Source organism: Bactrocera neohumeralis, chromosome 2 (assembly GCF_024586455.1).
Source record: "Bactrocera neohumeralis isolate Rockhampton chromosome 2, APGP_CSIRO_Bneo_wtdbg2-racon-allhic-juicebox.fasta_v2, whole genome shotgun sequence".
Taxonomy (NCBI): Eukaryota; Metazoa; Arthropoda; class Insecta; order Diptera; family Tephritidae; genus Bactrocera; species Bactrocera neohumeralis.
Genome location: NC_065919.1, coordinates 38,398,120 through 38,419,515, shown reverse-complemented (window position 1 = coordinate 38,419,515; position 21,396 = coordinate 38,398,120). Strand labels below are relative to the sequence as shown.

The following is a 21,396-nucleotide window of genomic DNA, read 5'->3' as shown; positions in this document are numbered from 1 at the left end:
AAAATCTTTAAATCGTGTTTTAATGTCACATATGTGATATGTAATGATTTTTTCATCTCGTGACTAACTCGCATATTAATAAAGATTCTGTTTGCATTAGCGACAAGCCGCTAATGATTCACTATATGCATTTCATGTAACGCAACACGTCGGCGTCGGCATCCGCAGCAACGCGTATCGTTAAATGACCCTTGGCGCAAGTGAAAGTCGTTTTAACGAGAATACAACTAAATTAAGGAAAAGAATACTCGCACACACCGAGAATTTCATGGCACATCAGAATCGAGCACTCGTTTAGCATGCTTGTGTATGGCAGCAGCACGCAGCTAAAATGACGAACAAGTAAACTACTCAAAACATTGAAAATCACTCAAAATCAAACGGTTAATCACGTACGCCTGTTAGCAAAACACTGGAAAATTCACTCATGTATTCGCACACTCATTAAATGAACGGGCTCTCTCACGCCAGTTGAGTCTCTTTGCTTAAGTTTATGCTCCAATTTGAGAGTAAAATGTTAGCAAATCTTATTGTTTCGTGTTTAATATAAAATCAACTAAGCATATCCACTGGAATTCATTAAGTGTCTTACCACAAGTCTCTTAGTACCTCCAAAAGCGCACAGCCAACAATCAACCGACAACCAACCAACCAACCAACCAACGGCACCGACACTCAACTAACTACCCCAGTGCACGACGGACAGATTGTTCGAACGCCTGACCAAACCGCACGTCTGCCCCAGTGAACACGTAAAAATTTTGAAATTGTACAAAGTACGAATCGAAGGAGTGCAACGCCAATTGTGATTGCTACAGATAAAGGCACCGCGCGGTTAACTTCAAATAATATATATTACACCTATTTTCATATATATTTTTACCACGAAACCAAAGACGTAAACAAAAAGATTATTTGTTTTAATTTTTGTTTTAAACCAAAGTGCAATTTGGCTGTTTACATACATACATGTACGAATAGTTGTGCTTTCGCAGCGTATCCAAACACGAGAAAATTGTAAATATCCAAAGCAAATAGCAAGGAAATTTGTGGTGTTAAAATAAAAGTGTGCATAATTTGCATAAAAAAGTGCAGAAAAGTGTTTGATGCATTGTTGTTGTAGCTGTTGCTTTTGAGAAAGAGTTTACACAGCTATTATTGTGATTTGTGCATTTCTTGTGTACAATTTCCAAACTACCTCCTTGTTACCCCAGTGGATACGCGGCAAATTTGTCTCAGCAAAATGAAATTCGTAAGTACCCATGAGGAAGTAATGAAAACACATAATTTATACTTATTTGTTTTGAAACATAAATTAAAATAATCCTTACGATGAAGAAAACTATGATTTTTGAGACTTATTCAAAAATCTTTTTTAAATTCATTTATAATGAAAAATACAAAAATTATTAACTTTCAAGTATGTTTTTTATCCAAAAATAAACATTAACCAGAGCGTAACTGTGATTGAGACTCCACAGGATAATACTTAGTTTTATCTCGAAATTTTGAAACAGGAAGTGAAAGGTTTTTTTGATTGAAAATTCCTTTTAATTATTTTCTGAGCTTACTATCATTGAATGAAAAGATATATTAGCTTCACTGTGAGTACAGAAATGCTTTCTGAAAATACCGAAAATTAGAAATGACTTAAAAGTAAAATATAAATATTTTGAAACACTCTATCTTGAAAGTTAAGCATTTTTAATCTTAAAGCTTACAATACAGACGATTGTATAACTTCTGGATATATATTTTGTTAATTTTTGCTTTTATTATTCATATTTCGTGGAATTCTAAAATAAAGAAAATTATAAGATTTTTTTGTCGAAAGAATTACCATTTTCTGAATATTCATAACAGCAATTATATTTTAAAGCAAATAAACTAATAACACCATTTTCATGTTATGGATATTGAAAAGTGCTTAGCATTTTTATACCAGAATTTATTTTTTGTTTTTCTAATATTTACATTTATCCGCAAAGAACAATTCGTTAAAAACTTTAAAAAATGTGAGCTATTTTATTAGTATTTTAATTTTTCAACAGTTTTTCTTCACCTCACTAATATAAAATTAGGCCACAAATCGTTTCCATAATTTTCTCCAAGTCCTAATTCTTAATATTCGGTTTAAAATTCTTGTTTCCAAGCAAAATTCTTGTAGAAAAAATTTGAAAGTGTGAATTTGTTAATATTCACTTACAAACAGCAAAATTTTAATTCAAAGATAAGAGATAGTATTTTGTTCTATTTGCTCTCTCTTATTTGTGTATTAAACTTGGCAATGTATTATGCAAACCAAAAGTAATGAAAACGCAAGAAACAAATGCAGATTTATCTAAAAGGCCTGAGAGCAGGTCAATATCAAAGCAGGCTAGGCGTGCAAATGTAAACGCAAAACGCTGTTAATTTGCTCTTGTTTTACATTGGCGTTGCACTTTTCGGGTCAATGCAGTTAAGCGCAACAAAAACATTTGATATGCGACTGACGTGTGTTGAGCTGACGGGCAATGGATTTGTGGCAGCTTTGAGCGACATGTGCGGGTAGTGCAGAAATAGAACAAAATAATTAGAATACGACTTTGCAGACTAACCCAACCCAAAGTTTGTCATGTTCTACATGTGTTGCTGTAGGTTTACCGCTTACTGTATTGAAATATGAATACATCAATCGTTTTTTCCCGTTGGGTGTTGGGTCAAGCGAATATGTTATGTATTCGACGATGAAATTGGGTCTTTAGAAATTGCTCAAACACTTAAAGTGCCATGTCAAACATAGGTTTTCAGCAATTGAGGAGCAAAATCAATAAATATCTATTCACGAGCAATTAAAATTTCCATTTTTTATTTTTAAACTATATACTAGAAAGAAAAATATAAGCAAAATTAACAGACCTTCATCAATTCATTCAATTAATTATTCTGATAAGTCCACAGTGGAATATTATTCATAAAGTAGCGGCTTTGTCTCAACTTTCTCACAAAACTATCAAATTATTATTATTTAATATTCAAATATTTATGCAAATGCGCCTTTGATTTCACTGAAGATATGTACACGAAAATAAGCAAAAGAAAGAAATAAAAAAAATTAAACTTTATTTATCTACTTTTCTCTCTCCTGTTAACTTTCTTACAACTAGAGAATACATTGAAAACTGCATCGTAATTAATAAATCTTTCGTATGCACTGACACAAAATGAAAACAAGCGTGTGTGACCAATGAGAACGACTGGTCACTTACATATATTGGCTACCTGAGAAAATCTATGCGCAGATAAAAGGTGAACCTGCTCACCTGCAAGTGGCAAGTAATGCACAGCACGTTAGTTTAACTAGACGCCGATGAGCATGTTGTGCGCGTATTTACAATATTTAAACCATTAACTTTTAGATTTCCCCGATAGTTAAAGCGAGAGATGAAAATCAGGAAAAAATTTGTGAAATGATTACATAATTGTTCGAGAGAAATACTTTTTATATGCACGCAAATTAAAAAAAAAAAAAAATATATAAAATCTGGTGTTTTAGTTTTTAATTTGGATACCAAAAGTGCATAATTTTATTGGCTTGGGAGTAACGATGAACCCAAAGCTTGATTTTAATCTTCTTGCTAATACAATGGTCTTGCCTTTGCCTAACATTCTTCAGAAGATTTCGCAGACTCGTATATTTGGGGTGTATATGCATTATTTTAGTAATCAAATATTTATAAGTACCGATATAAGTTATCTAAAGCTTATAAATCTATCTGCACTCATCGGTGTTAGAAAAATGTTAGGCATAACGTTCATAGTAAGGAGACGGCTCTTCTAAATAATTCACCTTGTAGTTCGTTCTTTTGACTCAGGTAAACTTTAATATCTAAGCTCGATCGTTGATGCAGTTAAGACCCATATGTTTAAAGTAATATAAAACCAACTTTTTATTAAATGAAATTACCTTTAGTCAGCTGGAACTAAAATTATTTTTTTACCACACTTCTCACAAAAAGAACAATAATTTTAAAAGTGAAGCAAAAACTTGAAATTTAAAAAAATAATGCTAAATATTTTTACTTAATGCTTTCTAAACTAAACTACTTTTATTTTTATACTTACTACTTGACTTGACTAAATACTTGAGTAAAAATTTAGATATCTTGATGAAACTTGGTATGCAGATTTATTCCTACAAAAAAAATTCGAGTTCGTAGATGGTAATCGGACCACGCTCACAAATCGCCATTAATCGAAAACATATAAAGTGCCGTAACTAAGCACTAAATTATGATATAAAATTCTTATTTGGCACAGGGGATCGCCAACCAATTTTGAAAAAGTGGGCGTGGCCCCGCCTTCTAATAACTTTCATGCATATATCTTCTAAACCACTTAAGCTACAGCAACCAAATTCGCTCAGCTTGAATATTACAAAAAAAATGTGAAAATGGATCAAATCGGTTGAAATCTCCGCTCACTCCCCATATAACGGTACTGTTCAAAACTACTGAAAGAGCAATAAATTGATAACTATATTACCCAGAAGCGTAAAAATTTTCCGCCGAGATCTTAATATAAGCATTTATAGGGACCGTGGTAAAAATTGGACAATGGTCGTGGCATCACCTACTTTTTGGTGAAATCCCATATCTCGGGACTCGACTAAGCGATTTTGACAAAATTTGGTACGTGTCATTCCTTGTATATTCCTATATCAGGTTATGAAGATGAGCGAAATCGGACAATAACCACGCCCACTTTCCGTATAGCACAATTTTAAATATCACTTGATTCTTTTACTTTCCAGTACACAAATCAAGAAGCGATTAATATAACGGGATTACATTTTGCACGAATAATGCCTTTAGTGTATGCCACCTTATGACCAAACATTTTTCTAATCCAATAAAAACTGTTCAAGCCCCAGGGTACCGAATATTTGGACCCCAGTACCTATAGTGAATTTTTGTTCGGAAATATAGGTCAGTGTCGGAGATATATAATTGAAATTCAGGGATAGTACTTCTTCTCTTAACCCACATACACCTAATATAAAGATAATCGAACTTCCGGGTGACTTTGTACCGCATACATCGGCCAATATGAGAGTTATCTCAATGAAAATTACAGAACGTGTTTTACTCATAACAATGTATCTTTGTGCCTGAAATACATAAATTTGAATGAAAACTTGATTTATCCCATATAGCTAATATCAGGATTTTCGAACATCTGGCTGACCTTACTCTATATGAAGGCTGCCTTGGTATGTGGCATGTTATTAGTACGTGGTATAGGGAGAAATTGATAAAATGTAGTCAATACTACCCCATTTTCCTTATATTACATATAATGGTTTTCGGTTTTGTAACAAACCTTATGTGTCTATCAGTATAGGTGTTATATATAGTATATGTATATATATGGCGGCTTATACCATAAAGTATTTCACTGGCTTTGATTTTTGTCAGTTGCAAGAGTATAAAATATTCGGCTGCACCCGAACTTTGCCATTCCTTACTTCTTTTATTAATGAAACAAGTTATACGGTTAATAGGCCCATTTCGCTTACTTGTCGTTTTAATGGTTCAATTGAAGTTTGTTAAAAATTTAAATTACACCGACCTAAGAAACATCCATCTTACCTTAAATTGTAATTTATGGAGATGTCCTAATAATAATTAAAATTAAATAAGTAAAATCAATTACATTAGTCATTTTGACAACTGAGCATCGAAAACAAATTATGTGTGCATTTATTTGAGTCGCTACTGTAATTTCATTTTCAGGAAGTTGAGCTTCCTTATACGATTTTTCCATCGTATATAATTTTACGCGTTCTTAAAACATGTTTTTGTTTTTGCAAATTCACACAGCGGCAAACCGGTTGTGTCTGAGCGCGTGCGCTGGAGCCACTTGTGAATGAAATTAAAAGCGGCAAGCTGTTGAAGTGCGTCCAGTAATGCACGAAATCGAAAAACCAGCAACGCACAAACATACACATACTCACACCTGCCTACACCTACTTTAGGACAAACAAGCGCACAGACGTATCTACAAATCTCGAACTCGCAACAATCGGATTTCGAGTGCAGTGAGTCAGTGCAAAAAATCTGCAAATTTTCATTACACATTTGCCCATACATATTCATATATAGTATACATACATACGTATACGCACACAAATCATTGTCGATGCGTGCGGTCCGTCCGATACTGGTTGGTCGCCAAACTGTCTAAGACTTTTGTAGGCCTGTCCGCTGCGCTGATTTGTTTGTGTGCATGACTTTGTGTTTGAAGGCGCCCGCAGTTATTTTAACGGTATCTGCTGCAATTTCCAATTTGCTTTGCTTTATTTGCAGCAGCTTAACTGATTCATTCACGCAATCGACGCCGCTGATAGGCAACTAGTGGTCACACTTGTCGTTCCACGCTGCGACAGCAACAACAGTAATACCAACGCCGACAACTTGCCGCGTTTCCACTTGAATGGTAATAAAATAAAGCAGACATAGGCGCATAGACAGCCAAGCATGTTTGTTGTTTGTGCTTCGAACGCAGTATTCGAAAGCTGAAAATGTTCAAATGCATGCGTTTTGGGTCCAACGTGGTTTCGGCTGGTTGTCGCAAGCCATACGCGTGCCAATTCAACTCGTTCGCCACTGCTACGAATCGCTGTCTGTCCACCGGCTGCGTTTGGATTTTGTGTTCAGCAGCGAGTGATGGCCTTCAACATGAACTTGAAAGTATCGGCAGTGCGTTGTTGGCTCTGTCGCAGTTTACGAGCGTTTTTTTATGTTTTTCTCCTTGCCATTTTGTTGTTTGGCAATTTATTTACATTGCTCTGTCGTTAAACGGCGTGATTTGCCTTATGATAATAACCATAGAGTGTGTGTGTGTTCGTGTTGCAGATCTGCTTTGGCGAGTCACATGTTACGTATACGCTATGGGCGTTTCGAGAGGTCGGTCATTGATTCCCACTGCTCTTTGGGGCGTGCTTGAGTGGTTTTACTTGTGTGTTTGCATTTCTTTGCGAAAATTTGTCTGCGAATACCTACACACCAGTGGAGTTCATATTTGTCTCTATTTTGATATTTGTTTGGTGTTGTATTGTTGGTGGTTTCGAAATGTGTAGGCAATGTGGGTTAGTCGCACGCAACTCTGCTATGTGGTACCCCGGTTAATAGATATTTGAACTCATGTATATGGGTTATGAAATTTATAAGGTGTTATTTTCCAAAGAATATAATAAAGCCATTTAATAGCGATGCCGTTGTACAAAGGCTAAATTTCGCAAAATAAAGAGTAAAAAATAATTTAACATTAATGGGTATTCTTGGAAATACTGGTGAATTTTAATTTTATTTTCTTATCATAAAACGAAAATTTTTGGTAAAAATGAAAAATTATGAGATAATATATATTTGCTCTCAGTGGAAACTTTAAAAATTTTCTAACGGGTTTTCATATACCAAATGAAAAATTTTCTTCTGAAATTTGAAAGTTTCCGCGGTATACTCATTCATCCAAATGTGAATAAATAGGAGATAGTTCGACCCAAAAGGTCAAAGTTTGATACCAATTATTGCGAACACATACATAAATATATGTATATTTTATCTGCAGAGTGCTTTAGTATTCTGTGAGGTGTCTAGAAATGGCAAGCACGCTTATGCTGTTTAAACACCTCTTTCTAGTTAATAGGTCTTGATTAAGGCTTGTGCGGTGATAATTTGGGAACACACCACTACTGTACAATCGTTTATAAAAGCAAATAAAGAAACACCTAATTAATAATTAGTCAACATCTAGATATAAATAATTGGCTTTTGTCACTTCACATTCGCTCGCAATCAATTGCAGCAATCACATACAAAACAGACACACACACATTTATGCGCACGCAAACTTTGGTTCTTGGTTGGCAGTTGGCAAAATTGTTGTTGTAATACTATTACATGACTATTGTTTCATTTTTATTTTGATCTGCCACAGCATTATGTTTTCCGATATTCTTGCATGCACCTTCACGTTCATGCCCCGCTGTAGCATTTGTTGTATGTGTAATAAAACAGTGTGTGCAAAGTGGAAAAATCACATGGTAGACTGACACAATCCGCAACTCTTGCCCTGCTTTTCTTTTGCGAACAGTTTCACTTATAAAAAATTAAAATTTATTATTATTTTTTATTGTTTTCACAGTTGATTTATGCTGCGGTGTGAGTGCTGCTTTTGTCTTGCCTTTGTGCTGTACTTTTTTGTCAATTTGCATATTGCTGCAATTTGTTAAACTTGACCAACATTCTAAGCAGCAGTATCCAAGTATGTGTGAGTGTTGACTTATGGCGTTGCGTGTTGTCATGCTATTCTTGTTGTTGCCAATGCATGTTTTGGGGCACACAAAAGCGCTGCAGTTGTGCACATTACCACCAGCTGAGGGGCTCCACTCAACTATGGCTTTGGATCATTGGCAGGGCGCATGTGCGAATAACACTTTTAATATTTTGCTTAGAACCATGGAGGAAGTATTGTGAAAAAGAAGCTACTGAAATGATTAACGGATGCGATAATTATGCATTATTATAATATTTTTATTATATTTACTTAACAGTCGCACTTCTACATTGCGAGTTTGTTGCTTAAGTGTTTTGTTCAGTGTTCCAGTTTGTGGTTTTGCGGCGCTTATAGAGTTGCCGCCTGCAACTACGAGCGTGTGTGTGCGGTTGAACGGTTTTAAATCAAAATCTTATCAGTAAACAAGCTTCTCTTGTGTTTAGATTTCCAATTAAATTTTTACACTTTTTTATAATAATTGAGCGTAGGTATAATGTACAAATTGTTGGTACATAATCCACATGCGCGCTATGCACAAGAATTTAATTTTAATATTTCATAAATGGCTTGTTTTTCACCTGCGCATAAATATGTAAAATAATCTGCGTTATGGTGCTTATATTATCGCATATATAATATATACATATATATGTATGTGTATATGACAGGCGATGTGATATAGAGTCTAGAGCTGCGCACCTCTATTACTCCAGTCAACTGGGGTCTAATGCAGTTTTTAACCAATATCCAACAAGTATTTTTAATGGCTCTTGATTTCGCTCCTTGCCGGATAGATGCGCACATATCTACTTATTCATTTAAATAGTTAAATAATTGGGCAAAAATGCTAATCATATGAAACAGTATTATGTAATTGTCAGTAACAAGTGACGCATAAAAACAATTTTATATTTATGTTATTTTATTATAAAAGCCATAATTTGTCCGGCGTTAATGGATTTCATTAGACAATAAGCTGCCTCATGTTCAATAACAACGCCCAATAATTCAAGAGTGAGTGGATGTGTGTAACTACAAATATGTTAAGAATTTTAGGGGCAGTCGTTCTTAGTAGTTCAACAAGTAATCGGTATTCATATGAGTTTGAGTAGATCAGTGCGCGCAGCAAATTACTTAAACAAATGACCTTAGATATGACAGCGCAGTGCGGCATAAGCGCCACAACCACCTTCTCCTATGTGCCGAGTGATATTCGCGAACGCTCGGAGTGGCAAGTGGCGCTGTTGTTACACAGTTCACAGCTTCCAGTGCCTCACAAAAGTGGCGAGGTCTATCGCTTGCTGTGATTGAGTCTCGAGGTAGTAACATGTGTGCTGCCGCACGCCAGTTGCTACCTGCCAATTTGATCTGACAATTGCGCTTGGTAAATTGCTTGGCTTGATTCAACGCTTGCCCATGTGGCGAGTGCCCATACGCTATGGTTGCCTGCTGAACTGGACGTATGCTTGACTGCCAGCCTGTTGTCCGTTTGTCTGAGTGGTGAGCTTGTTGCTCGAGGCACCCACCCACATCATGATTAAGTACACTTTAACTACAACAACAACTGAATTTATTGGCAAATAGTTGTACTTGTGCCATTACCATTATTACCCGAAACAGCAGCCAACCGAAACACTGTCGGCAATCAGCAAGCTCAGACAAGCGAACAGGGTGTTGAATATTGTAGGTGGTTAAGGAGCATAGTAATGGTGGTCAGATTCAATAACATCTGGGAAACGAATATTTATTCACAGTGAAACACTTGAAAACCATATTTAAATACACAATTTTGATTATTTTTCTGCTTAACCTCTAGTTAAATAGCATTTTAAATGCCTTGAGCATTTTTACATGATAATCGAAAGAATTATGAATTATTTATAAATATGTTTGTTTCTAAATTTTTTTTAATATGCGAACTAATTGTGAAAGCAAAGAGTAACAAACAAATGCAGTAGACCGAATTCACCTTAAAAGTAGGTCACATTTTTATAACTGCTTGGTTTTATGATTTCTTAAGGAGATCACGGTAATATTTTAAGAAACGAAACAAGATGGGAGTTTATGGAGGACGGAATTTTGTCTCGACAAGATAATTACTTTTGCAAGCTCATCCTTATGGTAGAACACGTTTTTATGACTGGATTACTTTTTTCTTACTTTTATAAGAAAATATAATTCCGACTTTTTGAAATATTGAACGTGGTATACTTGTTTATTGGAGAGATCTTATTTATTGTTCTTTTCAAAAGTTATTCTAAAGAGCTTCTTATTTATCTAGTCAATGAATGAGAAAAATAAATAATTTTAACACGCACGTTATTTGTGTCCAAATTGATTGGAGGGTATAAATATTCCTTGCTTACTGTACTTGTTGGTACGGGAGTAACGAGTGCCAACTCACAAATTTAAAATTTTACATGCGCCAATATTACAGATTTTTTCATATTTTTATTTTGTACAAAAATGTTTTCGACTCAATTGACATGATTGTTGATTGCAATCGTTTACGTGCGGCGAACGGTCATATTTATTTTTAATAGTTTTGGAGTAAGAGCAATTTATGTAATGTGTGGAACACATATGCATAGATATATTAACCAAAACAGACATATTTATAAGAAAAACATGCACGGACAGACTACGCAGGAGAGTTCGTATTACAAATACTCCTGTATGTGGGTATGCTCCTTTAAAAATATTGCAGTGAATATAGATAACATATGTGGGCCATAAGTCATTAATGGTGTGGATGTGGTTTCAGCAATGTGACACGCCATTAAAATTGGCAAGTGAGCTCTGATTTTATTCCGAAAGAGCTAGCTATATAGCACTTGCTGGTGAAGAAAGAAGCACTCTTAACTTCGCTCAGCAAATTGAATAAGACTGGGTTAGATCTTCATTTTAAATAACTCACGATTAGTAAACTTGTATTTAATTATTCTCAATTACTTCAAGTTCAGCAGATTTATGTGGGAAAACTTAATTATTACCTCAGCTATGCTGAAATTATAAATTCAAATTAGTATGATTATTAGAATATTTCTAAGCAAACTTAGCACCATCGCCGCACAACCGCTTTACACACCCTTCCCCACGCTAAGTTTTCTAATTAATTCGCTGACGTTGACCGCGTGAAAGCCTGAGAGCATGTTGAGTCATCCAGCAAACCAAGCCCCCAGCCACCAAACAGTCAAGCCGCCAGTATCAATACGCCGTGAAAGACAAGGAAGTATTTGTGTTCGTCAAGTCTTATACGTTCCAGCCCGGATCTCCGTTTGCGCATGCGTGTGAACGTACCATAATACCCATTGAAAGTGAATGCCGTTCACTCAGCACCACCACTACTTGATTGCTCCAGCGCCGACAATACTTACTGCTTTGCATATATTTATTTACTGGACAGTTTAGTCTTAATTTATCAATCAATCAACGCACCAATTTTGCCAATTTTGCATTAATAACACCTACAAATCAGCAACAATGTTTATAGATTGCTACAGTGCGCATTTGTCTAAAACAATGGGAGAAGTGAAAAAATATATGGAAACAAAGCCGTGAAAATGTAAAAAAGTGCATTGCTTTTGTGAATTTATTAATAACATTAGACGTTAACTTGCTTGCACTTCTCCGAGCACCCACCTCCAATGCGGCTGGCAACTAACTCAATTGCACACTATGTTGTTGCAGCGTTTCAAATAATCGTAGAGAGTTGTTTTGTTTCTCCTTTCCAGTTGTTAACTTGCTTTATTGCTGTGCTTGTGGCACACCCCTCTCGCGCATTAACAAATGCTGTTAAAGATGAATATTTCAAGGCTTCACTTTCATTGCGGAAGCCGCTTACTTCGCTCAAAATGTTTCTGAGCGCCAGCTGCTTCGCCGGGAGATGTTGGCATCGGCTCTTTTTCAGTTTATTGGTCCCGAGGTGATTATGTTGCACCGTGGTGAATGTTATGGCTAATGGGTTATGCTTTCCTGCTTTTGTTTATTTTTGGCTTTGGTCGGTGATTGGCTCGCCATTACCGAAATTTATTTATAACAGGTGCAGGTGTTACACATTCGTTGAACTCATGGGTAGCTGTGAGTTTGATTTATTGCCTAAGTGTGGCTGCTCAATTATTTTAGCGAGTTGTGCTGAGTCACAGACACGAAACCGCAAATGCAAGCTCTCTCACTAAGTGAAGATTTTAGAAAGAAATCTAATAGTATTAAATAAAAAAGCGCATGAGTAGTTGCATAATGACTTGTATAACGAGAGAGGGAACCTGTGCGTGTGAAGACATTTTATTTGGCTTTTCTTTTGTTTACTTGTATTTCATTACCAATTTTCATTCCCCCAATTTTCAATTGTTTAAAATCTCTTGCAAACTAATCATCGGTAAGTACGCGAAATGTTTACTATAGTTCCTGAATTTTGTCAACACTTTCAAAACATTCGCTTTCTGATGTTTTTTTACATTTAATAGCAAACTAATTGAGAAGATACTTTTCACTTTAAACGTTATTCTTCAGTCAAACAGTTCTAACTTTGGTATAACTTGCAGATCAATTGTATTTCATTATTCACAAATTAATTAAATTGAAAAATCTATTAAAAACTCTTGGTTTTAATTTATTTATTTACATTTCCATTCGATTTATTAACTCAGCTCCAAAATGGTTTATCATATATTTACCCTCTTTTTTTGTAGCACGCTGATTTTTGAAGTGAAATGTTCAATTAAAGTAATTAAATACTGCCGTTGTTGTCAAAATAGTGGCGCATACATATTAAACTCTGCGGAATGTACATATGTATAACAAATTTGACCATATAAAAATCTAAAAAATATGTGCATTACAAAATCGAACTACTTGCATTAAATTTGCTTAGAAAGCATCAGCAACCCAATGGCCGCTGGTCACCTGCTGACTGACCGCAGGGTAAAGCATGAGCTTGCTCAAATTGCTAATGGCATATATAAATCCTAAAATGCATTGCTCGTATGCTAAAAGTAAAAAAATCACAAAATAAGTAAAAAAACGTAAGCAAATGATAAAATTTAAACAGTAAAAGAGTAAGAAATGCAAATGATAACACAAATACTGTCCGCCAAACACGAACTACCGTATGCTTATGTATTTTACAGAAATAATAAGCAAGAAGCCCTAATGGAAAGTTATTATTTATTTTTAAGTAATTTCTCTTTATTTACATGAATTTCTGCCTTTGATTTACCAAACGTTAGATTTGAGTAACCCCTTAGTTTTAAGTAGGGTCCAAGCTTTTCGTTTTGTATAAGTAATTCTATTCAAAAGTAAGAAAAAAGAATGGATGTATTCCAATGTGAATGTATTTGAAATTAATCTAATAAATATCTTTAAATATCTATATCTATGTCTACATATTTTACACTGTTTTGAAGGACTTTCCAAAGTTCGCCTTCCTGCGAGTAGCGAGTGTTTTCTTTTCACCAATGTTTCCTGCAAGTGTTGCACATTCCACAATTCCGAGTATTTACTTATATTTGCATCTCTCCATTCGTCTTGGCCAATGGAGCGCGTGCACGAAAACCCGTTAAATAGCCTAAAGACTTCAGCAAAGTGCATTTTACGATTGCTGCAAGCAAAAGCACAGCTCTATTAAGCGCTCAAATATAGATTTCTATTATTAGCTTTCTGCGACAAATATGCTTCAGGTGAACACAGTTATTGTTGTTGTTATTATTATATATTAACTTCAGAAAATGTATGCTAATACATATAAACGAATGCAAGCAAAGACACCCGCCGATGCGACTGCAACCATTGAACCATAGTTAAGAACATCGAACTAAATGTTTAGTCAGTATCCACTAAACAAATGTATGTACAGATAAAAAGTAAAACTTACAAATGAGCAAGTAAGTGAGTGAGTGTTTTGCATATGAAATGGGCAATTAGCATGCGTCGAAGCACAATCACCTGGATTGCCGTTGAAGCGAGCAAATATAATATTATAGTACATATGTATGTTTGTGCACAGAAACAGCTTAGTCACTGTCACTGCGAGCGCTTCTACGCGATTTTTCTGCAGATATTCACGTATGAATTGCGGCAGTTGTGCGGTTGTCCAGCTGTTGGCTTCAACTCCCACTTTAATTTACAGCTGGTTCGCTTGAGCTGCGCGGCGACGACGCTTGGCCTTTCACAAAATACATGAATGCTCAGTTAAACATATTACTTTTTCAATTTATTACACCTTTTTTATGCATTTTATTTGCTGGTCGAGTGGAGTGTGAAAACTATTAATTGTGGATTACTCATACGCCTTGGCTGTGGAGCTGACGTTGTTTTTAGTCAAAATGAGTCCGACTGGCGCCACAATTTGCCATGGCAATACATTTTAAGAAGTAATTTTATTTATTTTCTTAGTTCTCCTCTCTGCCTTTGTCGTATTTTTGCATTAAGCGGCTAATGAGTGCGGTTTATTGTTGTTGTAGGCGTTGGTGTGCGTGAAATTGATAGCGTTCGGAGAGTTGAACTGAACTGATTACAATTGGGGGACAATTAATCTCGAGATAAACGTGATAGATTGCGCTTGTGTTTGGGTAAATTATCACATATTACTCTTTTAAATTTTTTAATAACGAAATCGGTAATTATAATGCTGAAACTATTTGCTTTATTTCTCAGTTGCTATAAGAGAATAAGACGGCTGCTGAGCCTGCAGAGTTTATGAAAAATTCTTCAATTAAAGTGTTTAAATGGATATCTGACATCCACTGTTGACTGTACTAAGGCCCACGAAACATAGAGCACCAGTTACACACATATATAGAATATTATTTTGTAATTAAGAAAAGTCGAAGTTAACTAAACTTAATAATTATCTATCTGTCTGATATACATATAAAAAATTATTCAAAAAATTTCAGTCCTCATACTGCCGTAACAGAAGCGTCGTTAAACTTGAGCAATATAAACCGCAAAAGTATAATAAAACAACTGAAATCAGTCTAAATTCAAACAAAATTGTGAAACTATTAGTTGCTCTCATTTGACAAGGCACGTTTGCATTTGCTGACAGTTTAAAAATGTAAGCAAACCGAAAAAATTGACAGTAACAAGAGCGATAATAACATCATCACAAACAGTAATAACAACAACTTGTCGGCAGTAGAAGCCGAAAAGTTGAACGAAAATTTGTAACGACAAGTTGTTAGCACATGTTTTAGCGAATATCATCTAATTTTATAAAAAAGAAAAAAAAGTGATAAAAAAACAATTCCGATGTCACTAACAATACGAAATTTAATACATTATATAACGAAGGACTAAATCAATTAAAATATGTTGTTGTCTTTTTTTCAAATTACAGTAAAGATGATATAAATAATAGAAAATGCTTCTTTTTTAATTGTGTTTAAAAAATATAATTCCAATTATGCATTTAAAACAATGAATAAACCAGCGCCCTCTCCAGTCCCTCCCAAGGTATAATTATCATAAACAAATTATCATACAATTTCAAGTTTGCAATAATTCAGCTGCTTGTAGCGTCAAAGTTTGATAAAACCGAGCAACGTTATTTCCGGCAACATTATTATGCGCAATCTGAGGCGCTTTGAGCCGTTAGCTTGGATGGCAACAATAGTATAATAAACAAATACCTGTAGCAAAAACAACAACAGCAATTGATCAAGCGCATCGTGTTTGATGGAAGATAGATAGATGCTCCTTTGCAGCTACTCAGACAGCTACTGTTTGAAATGAGTAATGTTAATCGCAATGCAACGCTGCGACAATTTTAAGATTTAAGAAGTGATTTTTGTATTATTTTATTTCTCGCCTGACATTGCTTATTGCTGGTGTAAATGTACTTTTATTAATGGTAGCTTGTTAAAAAATTCGCGTCATGGAAGATATTCCACTGCAGTGTAAGCTGCGAACATCGCTTTCAAAATGAAATTGGTATAAAAAGCGTATATGACTTGAGTCTTGTATAAAAGGCGTTAAACGGATTGTGCCAGCTATATTCACTGCTGTTGAATTGGAATAAGTGATTTGGTTGGTCCAGCGGTGAACGGTGACTTTAGATGAGTATTGTCGCTTCCAATTAACAAAATACATACAAAATCTACATCTGAATCATTGTGGTAAAGTGCTACGCAAATGGACACAATTTTCTATAAAGTGTTCATTGTTTTTTACAAAATTTTCTGACTAATAATTTAACATGATTCAACAGAGAGCTTTTGCACCCTTTCGTAACGAAATTCCACACATTGCTCAAACTTAAATAAATACTCGCATATACATACTTGCATGTTTTAAAGCAGTGAATTAGCTTAATTACTTTGCATATTACGCAAATTGTACCGTTTAACTATAGCAAAATTGTTTGGCAGCACGCTCAGGTGCCCAGGCATGATAATCGAAGTATTGAATGGTTTGCACAAGCATTAACATTTCTTGCGATATGTAAATCCACTAATTGAATGTGCTTTTTAATAGTAAAATCAAGCCGTCAGCTTGCGATATTCTTTTTAATAAAAGGCGCACAAAAGCAAAAATAATTATAAGTGTAAGTGTGGTAAAAAGTATAAACAATCAGAAGTAAAAATTTGGTAAACTCGTCCATTACTAAGTAAGTGAAGCAAGTAAGAGCTTGTGATAATGGTGATAGAGCTTTCGAAGAAACATATTGATTTTATATTGTGTTAATTTTTATTTATTTTTTTAATTTTATAATTTAGATAGATAGTTTAACTGCAATCATTGCTTAGATTTAGTTAAAACATATTAAAACGTTGAAAATTAATTTGAGAAGTGAAAAATCGGACTACTTTATGTTATGAAATAGTCGCACCTGCTGCACTCGCCCCAAATTGAACTGATTCTTGTCGCTGCACACTTCACACGCCTGCGGCGTAGTCGTCGATTTACGTGCACGTACACATTAGTAGGAGTATGAATGCATTACGTGAGCTCATACACCGGCGTACTTGAACTACTTCTGGTATTTAAACATATACCCAGTTACATACATATATATGTATATGTCATTAGCTATATACCACCAACTAGTTTTGTATGTTTGAATTCTTGCCAAGGCCATCATCGCGCGCTGATACATTCCGACGTTTGACAATTCTGTTTTCTCTGTGCTTTCGTTGTTGTTGTTATTGCGTTCCGTTAATTGCGAAAGCAAATAAATTATGTATTAAAACAATTAAGAAACGCTTGTTTGATTACGCGTTGTGCCGGTGGCAATTATGTGGGCACCCAGGCGTATGAGTATTATTGTATTTCTGGCACGCGAATTTTGTATTCTATTTCATACAACAGTTAAACGTGGCTGTCAGCCAACAACAACTGACTGCAGAAGTTCATGAACATTTAATTGTATGTGCTTCTTCCACATAAGTGTACGCACTAAATGAGCTTAACGCTTTTATTGCTTTGGTGCGCACTGAAACTTCGATAAAAGTTTTATTGTTATTCGTCAAAAGTGCTTTGCTCACCATTTTCTGTCGCATTCGCCCATTCATAAACATTATATTATTATTACATGCTTAATAGTACGCCTGCAAAGTGTTTGTTTATTTATTTGGATTTGAATTTACGTGAATTCGCCATGTCTCGTGTTTTCTGTCCGTTGATTTTGTTATTATTGTTCTGCTCGCTGTTACAAAAACGAAAACAACTAGTTCTGCTCTTTTAATTTTGTCATTGGCATACATGCTAACAAGTCTATTTGCAATCAAATGTTCACCAAACTGAATTATTTTAATACACTGAAAACAGGAAAAAGCGCCTAACGCCGACTGCACTGAAGCTATAAGACCATTGCCTTTGCTATTGCAAGTTTCCAATACAAGAACTAAATTTGAATCGATCGGTTTGTGTGAAAACTGTATGCTGTAGGGGTCGTGTATTGGCAATTGCGACAAATGAGCAACTTCTTGAGGAATATGTTCGGAATTTTACATCGATATCTCCAAAACTCGGAAAAAAATATCATCAGACTTTGTTCATAATTTTAAAATTTTTAATTTATTCTTCAAAATCTACATATGTCGTATCCTTCAAAGTAGTCCCCTTGGCAACAATACACTTATTCTCACGGTTTTTCCTATCCCCGAAACAGTTGATAAAGTAAATTTCTGGAATAGTCTTAAATGCGTAGCGATTTACGTTTAATGTCTTCAATTGACTCCAAACGGTTTCCCCGTAGCGGTCGTTTCAGTTTGCTGACTAGCCAGAATTCATACGGAGCTAAGTCAGGAGAATAAGGTGGTTGAGGCACGATATTGGTAAAAACTCGACGGTGCATTATTGTGGTTCGAAAATCAAGAGTTGTATTTACGAATAGCTTTGCGCAAACGTCACATAACACCCAAATAGTATTCGTTACTGACAGTTTCATCGGCTCACCTTTGCCTGGATTTTAATCGCCTATACAATTCCCAGTCGTAAGCATAGATCCAAGACTCTTCGCCAGTAATGTTTCATAACATCCTGTTAATCGGAAAGCATTGTTTCACAAACGTTAACGCGACACTGTTTTTAAAAAATCAAGTGATTTTGGTTTTCAGTAATCGTCGATTTTCAAGCACCAATTCCTTTATTTTATTGACGGGTTGATCATCAGTTGATGTTGATGGCCGTCTTGGACGTTGTTCGTCGTCAACGTGATATCGATCCTGTTTGACTAATTATGGGGTCTCCGACTTTTTCTTCTGAGTATTACAAACTTCATGACGTTTATAAGGGTATAAAAAGTAGCGAATAACATTAAAATTCACGGCACGAATATGCAACAACGTGATATTCATTGTAAATTCCTAAATTGTTGCCTAAGAAACCCCTTAGATTCACCGTATCACACAGAGCGAAGCCAAGAGAATTACTAGAAACAAATGGAAGAGGTTAGAAAATCAATTTGAAAAGGGGTTTAATGGAGTATAATTTGAAGTTGGATTGTACGTCAAGCTGAGACACACCTTGCTGACAAAAAAAAAAAAAAAAAAAAAAAAAAAAAAAAAAAATCTAATGTAATAAATATGTATATTTAAATGAATATATACATATACTTTTTATGTACCATGTACCCATAATTGTATAGTTTACAGTTCTTGCTAATAATCTTAAAAATGACTGAAAACTCAATACAACCATCTCTTATTTTATGTATCTGGAAATTTATTTGCAAATTAATAATTGAATAACAATAAATTAATTATTTACTCCGAACTGAATTACGTTTGATAAATATTCATTTTTAAATGCAAAACCTGTTTTTATTTTCAAAGCAAATTATAATTTATATTAAAAATTTTTCTCCAATACTTACATATAAATAAACATTTTCCACTCAAACATCAGCTCGATAGAGATATTTAAAAAATATTACCTAATAAATTTCTAAGACAATCTTCTGCCAATCAAGTGATGGCACGACGCAAAATTTTACTTCCCATAAAAATTGTAAGGCGAAATTAAAATCGTAAACACTATTTTCAACGCAAATGTAAAATCATTTTGATATATAGTATACATATTTGAGCATAAAATAAATCAGAAATTTGCAACATTTGTTTTAACAAATTGGCATCGCTTCGGTAAGCGGTATCTAGGCTCAGCGGATTGGCAGGCAGTGTAGAAGTACTAACCGGCATTCGTGCGAAAACGAATGATTAATAGCTTATATTGTGGCATGGGCATTTTCTGTTAACAACATTTCAGCAGCTGCCAAATTTATTTTAATTGTTTTTATGTGAATCGTTTATATGTAATTTTCTTGAAAACGTTATGCCTTTTACTACAATATTTAAATTCGCTTCTGTTACCATCTATTGTTACAGTTAGCTTCCGTACTTGTTATCTTCATGAGTTTGGCTCTGGTCATGGGTCAACGGTTCTTCCCTATACCGACAAACTTCAACTTCAACTCAGGTGGTCTGTCGTCTCCAAATGCAATTCGGGATGGACGCAATAACCGAGGTGAGTGCGATGATGATATTGGGGAATGTATATACTATATATGTCAAGTTAAAGAAGAGGGGAATTCCTCTTTCATTTAATGCTGTTTGATTTTAACTATAATAAAGCGATACTTTGAACGGTAAGGCTAAGATTTAGCAAATTATCAGGAGTTCAGGATTATTATTAATTCTCATTTTATATATGTATACGAGCAAAAAACGGCTTATTTTCTATAATTTTTTTACACAAATAATTAAATTTTTTTTATCGAAACTTTATTATTTCAAAAATACATATTTAACACAGATTTTATGAAATTTTCAAATTACGGTGTTTTTTTCGGCAGTCCGTCAGAAAAATGGTTCCACCGCGTTGACAGCAGAAATTCTTACAAAATCATCTGATGTAAACTTCATAGATATTGGACTAACAAAACAGTTTTTACAAATGCAAATTTTGTTGAACATTTCTCGACGTTTTTTTTAAATTGTAATTGAAGAAACAAAAATTCTTCATTCAAGATATTGTGCGAAATTTTGACAATGATCAGTATGTTGAGCTGAGTCGATTTAGCCATCTCCGTCTGTCTGTCCGTTTGTCTGTATATATACGAACTAGTCCCTCAGTTTATAAGATATCGTTTTGAAATTTTGCAAACGCCATTTTATTTTCAAGAAGCTGCTCATTTGTCGGAACTGCCGGTATCGGACCACTATAACATATAGCTGCCATACAAACTGAACGATCGTAATCAAGTTCTTGTATGGAACAGGTTGGCACAGGTTATTTTCTAAGATAATAATGTAATATACGAAGAAATTGTTCAGATCGGTTAACTAAGGCATATAGCTGCTATACAAACTGAACAATCGGAATCTAAAACTTTTGCATTTGAAAAGATATATTCACAAAATTGGGTACAGATTATTTTCGAAGGCAACAATGTAATCTCCGAAGAAATTGTTCAGATCGGTTAACTATAGCATATAGCTGAAATACAAACTGAATGATCGGAATCAAATGCTTGCATGGGAAACTTCCTCATTTGACGATATATCTTCACGAAATTTGGTATGAGTTATTGTTCATAGAAATAATGTAATATCGGAAGAAATTGTTGAGATCGGC

General features: G+C 34.7%; 1 protein-coding gene across 1 annotated transcript in view; it reads left to right on the top strand.

Moving 5' to 3' along the window:
• Positions 1-593: 593 nt before the first annotated feature.
• The window catches only part of LOC126761371 (uncharacterized), a 35,751-nt gene continuing 14,948 nt past the window's right edge, over positions 594-21,396 (top strand). The window contains exons 1-2 of the mRNA XM_050477475.1: positions 594-1,252; positions 20,148-20,286. Of these exons, the coding sequence (XP_050333432.1) occupies positions 1,244-1,252; positions 20,148-20,286 (148 nt within the window). The 5' untranslated portion in view covers positions 594-1,243. The remainder of the gene's footprint in view (positions 1,253-20,147; positions 20,287-21,396) is intronic.